General features: G+C 56.4%; 1 protein-coding gene across 4 annotated transcripts; it reads left to right on the top strand.

Moving 5' to 3' along the window:
• The first annotated feature begins 6 nt into the window (after positions 1–6).
• LOC121023060 (zinc finger protein 154-like) lies at positions 7–6,771 on the top strand. 4 transcript variants are annotated; one of them, XM_040464705.1, is made up of 3 exons: positions 7–244; positions 3,379–3,500; positions 4,825–6,771. In XM_040464705.1, exons 2-3 carry the CDS (start codon positions 3,467–3,469, stop codon positions 6,210–6,212), a joined length of 1,422 nt encoding a protein of 473 aa, XP_040320639.1. In that variant the 5' UTR covers positions 7–244; positions 3,379–3,466; the 3' UTR covers positions 6,213–6,771. The 4 variants fall into 4 exon arrangements, with proteins under 4 accessions (XP_040320639.1, XP_040320638.1, XP_040320640.1 ...); XM_040464704.1 differs by having other exon boundaries at positions 3,374–3,500; XM_040464706.1 differs by having other exon boundaries at positions 13–84; positions 3,374–3,500.
• Positions 6,772–7,080: the final 309 nt, after the last annotated feature.

Here is a 7,080-nt window from a genome sequence, read left to right as displayed (position 1 = left end):
GGCCATGTTGGCGCTCTTAGTTTTGCTCACCTGGTAACAGGTTCCGGAGTTCCGCTTCCACACTGACATAACGGGACCGAGAAGGTGCGAGAGGAGGCGCCAACCCTGCTGAACCGTTAGGGGTCGGGGTGGCCACGTCTCCCGGGCTACCCCGAGCCGAGAGGGACAGGGACCGCCCGCCCGGGTGACCACCGCCCACCCACAGGGTCCGATGGCGGTGGCCGCGCCCAGGGACCCGGCTGAGGTAACCGCGCGGCCCCAAGGGCCCTCCCCGCCCTCCCCCCCACCCAGACCCTCGAGGCCCGAACGCGGGGCGTCTGCTCGCGTCCCTGCGGCCCAGGTCCGGTGTCCGGGCCGGGAAGGCGCTCGCGGGCGGGGGCCCCGTGTCTCAGCGTCAGCGTGACGGGGTGCGGGAGCGGGCTGCAGGGGAGGGGCACGTGGTGAGGGGCGATGCAGAGCACTGAGGCACAGGGGCTGAACTGCCAGCCGAGTCGAGTCGTAGTCTTCAGGGCCGGCAAGAGTTCGGGGAGCCTTGATCCCTGGAACCCACCGTGGCCTCCCGCGTCCACGGCTGGACACGCCCCCATTTCCCGGGGCTGCAGGGGCGTTTTTGGAACCGACACCAACAGGTGGGCGCGGCCCCAGTCCCTCATTGGCCCCGACCCCCACCCCCTTGTCCTGGATTGTTGTGTCCCCGGGACTCTTAAGTGCCATTCCGCAAGTTTGGGGTCTGGAGACCCTGGAGAAACCCCAGGCCCGTGCCAGGAGTTACACGAAGGTGTTTCCGTTTGTGGTAATCGGTGTGGGGACGGTTGTCCCAGGACCTGGTAGCGAGGTGTGCACACGCTGGAGTTAACACCCGGCCAGAACTATTCAGGAAACGAGCGGTCCCTTTGTTTCGGTTGGGAACAAGGAGCAGGGGCACAGGAGTCAGCACCGGAACGACTGCCTGAGAAGTTGGGTGTCTCTTGTGGTGGGAATGGGAAGCTTGGATGTGAGCAGGGACGTGACATTACCAAGGGCCTCATGGGATCCACCCCGCTATAGCATGAAGTGTAGACTGCGGGTTCAGGGAGGAGGCTACTGTCATAGTCTCGGTGAGGGTTATTGGACCAGGGCCCTGGCTTACAGGTCGTTGGAGTCGGGATGTGTGTTTTAAGAAGTGACAACTCTATTTTCTAATGTTTCACCCTGTCACGGGGTGAAACAGAGGATTCAGGGATACTTCCAGGGTTTTGTTCACATGGACATGGGGAGGAAGCTCAGTCAACGGAGACGAGGAAGTTGGTAGTTTGAGTGATGGGTGGGCAGGAGATGTTTTGGGAGCACTGAGTGGACGCATTAAGCAGGCAGCCAGCACACAGCTCCGAAATCTGGGGAGGGGTTCAGAAGGGAGACCTCTAAAAATATCGTGGCTGCTGTGTGGGCCCAGGCGAGTGAGCTGGGAGTCACATCTGCGAGGAGCAGTCTTCTGGTTATGCTGGTAGAGCGATTATGGTGCCAGGAAGAAGGGGGGAGAAAGGGAGTTCGGGTTGTAATGGCCATGAAGGGAGAGTGTGTGGGGACAGGACGCGCGGGCAGGTGGCCGCGGTTTCTGGCAGAAGAGTAGACGCGAGAGGGATGCAGAGGCTGAGGAGTGACAAGAGCAAGAGGACAACTGTCAGGCCTGAGCCTGTGGAGCTTCTCCACTCTGCGAACTCTGCCAGGATGTGTGAGGACGTTGGTGCAGCCGGGGCGAGGGGGAAGGGTTCGTTCATGCTGGAGGGTAAGGTCGCCTGTGACCTGCTGACCTGGTCACCTGTGACAGACACTAGGTCCTGCCGGTCTGAGGCAGGGTGGCCTGCACAGAAGGGTCTTGGGGCTGCCACCACTAGTGGAAACCACGGCAGGTCTAGAGTGGCGTTGGATCCTGTTTGTCTCTACCGAGCACTCTCTGGAAGCTGGTGCTCACTGTGGTGTGAGGCCAAGAGCGAAGACCCCTGTGATGCCCTATCTCTGTGTGTGCTGAAAGGCGGAGGGACTCACTTGGCCTAGTGGATGTTCTCCTCCTCCCTCTTCTGCTGCCGGTGAGGTTTCCGGGCCACACAGCCTTCTCCTCAAAGGTGTGTGCTGCTTAGCCCTTCATGTGGTTTCAGTTCCCTGCCAGCCCGTGGAGTGACTCAGATGGGCCGATCACGTCCTCTGTCAAAGCAGGAGACACCCCACCCTCTCTATCCAATGAAGCCTTCATCCTCCGGCTCCTGATTGTTTGCTCTTTTTTCTTTTTTTTAATTTTTAAAAAAAAATTTTTTTTTCAACATTTATTTATTTTTGGGACAGAGAGAGACAGAGCATGAACGGGGGAGGGGCAGAAAGAGAGGGAGACACAGAATCGGAAACAGGCTCCAGGCTCTGAGCCATCAGACCAGAGCCTGACACGGGGCTCGAACTCACGGACCGCGAGATCGTGACCTGGCTGAAGTCGGACGCTCAACCGACTGCGCCACCCAGGCGCCCCATTTTTTTTAAATTTTTTAACGTTTTTTATTTATTTTTGAGACAGGGAGGGACAGAGCATGAACAGGGGAGGGTCAGAGAGAGGGAGACACAGAATCTGAAACAGGCTCCAGACTCTGAGCTGTCAGCACAGAGCCCGACGCGGGGCTCGAACTCAGGGACCGCGAGATCATGACCTGAGCCGAAGTCGGCCGCTCACCTGACTGAGCCACCCAGGCACCCCATGTTCACTCTTTCAGAACACAACAACCACGCTCTGGGCCCGTCTGGGTGCGGTGTCCTCCTCTCCCAGGCGGTGAATACCTGTGGGTAATAAAGTGCTGTCCGTCTCCTCTGTACGGGGTCGGGTGCCGTGTGTTTAGTCATCCCATTGCCCTAAGATGGGACGCCCGCCCTCACCAGTGGGGTGAAGAGGAAGTGATTACAATACAAGTCACATATGGGGAGGCCGGAGACCTTTCTGCAGCGTGGGACAGTGAGGCGGTGTTGACCATAGGCACGTGGTTGTGAGATCCAGTTTCCAGAATTGTGTGTAGTTAGGGAGGGAATGTGCCTGATGGCCTGGGGACCTGGTATTGAGACTTATGTGACCGTGGCTGCCACAGAAGAATAGCCTAGTATGAGTGGGTGGATCCTCTGTGCCAGGTCCACAACTTGGATACGTACTTGTCCACGTGCCTCTTGTGTCGGCAGAACCCTGTGATCAGTGGGCCCATGAGGAGGGAAGAGCGCCTTGGCTCCCAGCACTGGGGCCTGGTTCCTCCTCTGAGTTGGGAGAATGGGGGAGGATGGGCATGGATTAGGGGTGGGTGGGGGAAGGGATTGTGTATCTTGGGACAGGGGCTTTTTGTGGTTTCATCTGTCCCCATCATGCCAGGGCAGGGTGACCTTCGAAGACGTGGCCGTGTACTTCTCCGGGGAGGAATGGGGTCTCCTGGACGAGGCTCAGAGATGTCTGTACCAGGATGTGATGCTGGAGACCTTGGCCCATATAACCTCCTTGGGTAAGACCCTCAAACCCACTCCTGTGCCCTGGGCTAGTCTCTGCCCTCCCCATGTCCCCAGCAGCAGTCTGTCTTTACATTGGGACCACGAGCACTGCTTCCTTCCCCAGTTCCCTGGGTGGGTGCTGTAGTAGGTAAGGCTGGGGTCTGTGCACTGCCCTCCTTCCTGGAGTGGGACCTGCTTTCCTGCTGACGTGCAGGGAAGAGGGTGGAGTCTCGCGGTGGACCTAACGGACACCAGCTTCACTACCCTCTTCCTGCCTGGGTGACTTCGTCCACGTGCAAGGCATCTGCATGCTCCAGGTCAGCTGCCTTCTCTAGCTGACGCTTCGCCGTGCCTGCCTGTGCCCGCAGTTGCTTTCTCCGCCAGAGTTAACTGCTTCCACAGACCATGGGCTGTTCTCACGAGACCCCCTTCCAGAGTTGTCCGGGGACTCTTTAGTTCTCTTTCCTATAGGCTGTCATGCGCTGGGCTGTTCTAGGCTGCTGGTGGCCACTCATCGGTCCACTCCTTCTCCTTAGTACCTGTATCACGAAGGTGCCATATCCTTGCTCGTGGTGGGAGTGGGGCTGGATCGGGGAGCCTGTGGTGGTTCACAGTAGGTCCGGTGACCCACCCACAGGATGGCTCAGAGGCAGCCAGGCCCTGCAGAGTGGCACCTGGAGGAAGACGACGTCAGTGTTGGGTTCAGATTGCCCCCAAAGCCTATTCTCTTTGACTGGTACTTTGAAGCCAGTGGCCGTACTTCATTTCTGTCCTTCCTTGCCCTTTTATGGCGCTTTGGCGAATGTCATCCCTGTTACTTGTCAGTTCTACTCGAACTTCCAGCCCTGGGTGAGCGTCACAGCTCTGGGCTCCATATGGCACCGGTTTTTCTCACCACTCCACCTGCAGCACTCTGCACAGTGGCCGCTGTGTATTCTGTCATGAGGTGTGGCCGTGTTCTTAAGTCGTCCCTGGACACCACCTGCCCTGTCACAGTCCTGTTTCCTTGAGCCTTGACACACCCTTCTGCACGGCACTGGTGTCACCACGATAAGTTCCTTTGGAAAGTTGTTTGCAGAGGACTGAATTGTAGACCTTTTGCCTCCTCTCTGTCCCGCCACATGCTTGGCCTTCATCTCGGAAGGCCTCTCTCATTCAGTGTTCTTTGTACCCCACTACTGCTAAGCAGCCCCATCCTCAACCTCAGCCAACTCTGTGGTCCTGCAGACAGGCCCGTGCATGGGTTCCCGGGTTTGTTGGCCACACATTTGTAGCTCGTGTACTAGCCTCCCTCCCGTCAAAGTCAGCCCACGCTTCACCAGCATTTCCTGCTTTCAGGCTGCTGGCATGGAGCAGGGGACGAGGAGGCACCCGAGCAGAGCGTTTCTGTACAAGGAGTGTCACGGGGCAGGACTTCCAAGGCGGCTGTGTCCTCCCAGAAGGCCCCCCCTCGTGAGGTGTGTGTCCCGGACTTGAGGGAACTTTTACATTCGACCGAGCACCACGCGACACCTGGTGGACAGAAACTGCACAAGATGGGGGCGTGTGACAAGCAGGTGTATTTCGACACACACCTTGCGCACCAGCAGCAGCGCACTGGAGAGAAATGCTTCGGGAGCAACAGGGGCGGAGCCTCTTCTTGGAAGGACTACACATTCTGTGTGTCCGGGAAGCCCTTTTCCTGTGGCGAGGTTGTGAGGGACTTGTTGGCGAGCTCGAGATTCCTCCAGGATCGGGCCACACACACCAGGGAGAAGTCAGACAGGAGAGCTGAGTGCGGGGCGGCCTCTCACGGAAGGAGAACTCCGTGCACCTCGGGAGAGGGCGCCAAGGACCTCACTTGCAGACACACCCTTGTTCGTCACCAGAGACACCTCAGCAGAGAGAGATGCTTCATGTGCAGTGAATGTGGGAAATCTTTTAGCAAAAGCTACAGCCTCAGTGACCACTGGAGAGTGCACACTGGGGAAAAGCCTTATGAGTGTGGGCAATGTGGGAAGTCCTTTAGGCAAAGCTCCAGCCTCATTCAACACCGGAGGGTTCACACTGGAGCAAGGCCTCACGAGTGTGACGAATGTGGGAAATTATTTAGCAACAAGTCCAACCTCATTAAACATCGGAGAATTCACACTGGAGAACGGCCGTACGAGTGCAGCGAATGCGGGAAGTCCTTCAGCGAGAGCTCTGCGCTCCTTCAACACCGGAGTGTGCACACTGGAGAGAGGCCTTATGAGTGCAGCGAATGCGGGAAGTTCTTTACCTACCACTCCAGCCTCATAAAACACCAGAGAGTTCACTCAGGATCAAGGCCCTACGAGTGCAGCGAATGCGGAAAATCCTTTACTCAGAATTCCAGCCTCATCGAACACCGAAGAGTCCACAGCGGAGAAAGGCCTTATAAGTGCAGCGAATGTGAGAAATCCTTTAGCCAAAGCTCTGCTCTTCTTCAACATCGGAGAGTTCACACTGGAGAGAGGCCTTATGAGTGCAGCGAATGTGGGAAATTCTTTACTTACAGTTCCAGTCTCCTAAAACACCAGAGAGTACACACTGGATCGAGGCCTTACGAGTGCGCTGAATGTGGAAAATCCTTTACTCAGAACTCTAGCCTCATTAAACACAGGAGAGTTCACACTGGAGAAAGGCCTTATGAGTGCAGCGAATGTGGGAAGTCCTTTAGCCATAGCTCCAGCCTCATTAAGCACCGGAAAGTGCACACCGGGTAAGGGCTTGAGGAGTACGGTGAATTTGGGAAACGTTTACACGTGTCTTCCATTTCAGTGACCGTTCAAATATTCACACCAGAAAAAAGGCTTTATGAGTTTTGAAGGTGGGAAATATTTACGTCCGTGTCCAAGCTCCTAAAACACCACAATGTCACATCAGAAGAAGGCCCGGGAATGTGGCCGATGGGAGAAGGGGCTGACTGAAGTCTAGCCTCGGTGCACTCCAGAGAACTCACACTGAAGAATGGCCTTAGAAATGCAGTGACTGTGAGAAAGCCTTCAGCCAAAGGTCTTACCTCATCGGAGATGACAAATTTCAAATGGGAGACCTACCTGAAATGTGCAGGTATACAGCATTCAGGTGTTCAGTGTGACAGCGCTGGAGGAGAGCCTTTCGGAAGGTGCCATCTGCCTGTGTTGAACCTCATACATCTAAACATCCACAGGAACCCCAGGGATGTGGCAGCTGCAGTGCACTTTGTGAACCTGCCCAGGGCCATGCTCCAGTGTCAGGGCAGGTCCCAGATGACCATGAACAGCCCAAGTACTTGCTCCTTCCCCAGTGTCAGGGCAGGTCCCAGATGACCATGAGCAGCCCCAGTATTGCTCCTTCCCCACTTTTCCTCCCTGTTGAGGTAGGGCATGGATCTCACCCAGTTTGGGCCTAGAGGACTGTTGGTGCATTGAAAAGGTGGACTGCATGTCTCAGGGCTGTTACTGTCCTCGTGACTCTAGAGATGGAAATCCCAGCCTCGCAAGTCACCAACCCAGCAGTCACCCTCCCATTGCTCTTGTTTGTACCATAATAAAGGTCTTACTGTTTAAGTCACTGTTAATCGCGGGGATTCCATTCACTGTGTGCGTGCAT

The sequence above is a fragment of the Herpailurus yagouaroundi genome, unplaced genomic scaffold (assembly GCF_014898765.1).
Source record: "Herpailurus yagouaroundi ecotype Mexico unplaced genomic scaffold, PumYag 497, whole genome shotgun sequence".
NCBI classification, from domain to species: domain Eukaryota; kingdom Metazoa; phylum Chordata; class Mammalia; order Carnivora; family Felidae; genus Herpailurus; species Herpailurus yagouaroundi.
The sequence above is the reverse complement of the archived record's forward strand: the minus strand, read 5'-3'. Positions and strand labels throughout refer to the sequence as shown.

What these genes read in the sequence shown, in the direction of transcription:
- LOC121023060 (XM_040464703.1), top strand. Translation starts at nt 3,275, where the DNA reads ATGGGGGAGGATGGGCATGGATTAGGGGTGGGTGGGGGAAGGGATTGT. An exon ending in GGCCCATATAACCTCCTTGG is followed by an intron (nt 3,501 to 4,824) that starts GTAAGACCCTCA and finishes TCCTGCTTTCAG; the next exon opens with GCTGCTGGCATGGAGCAGGG.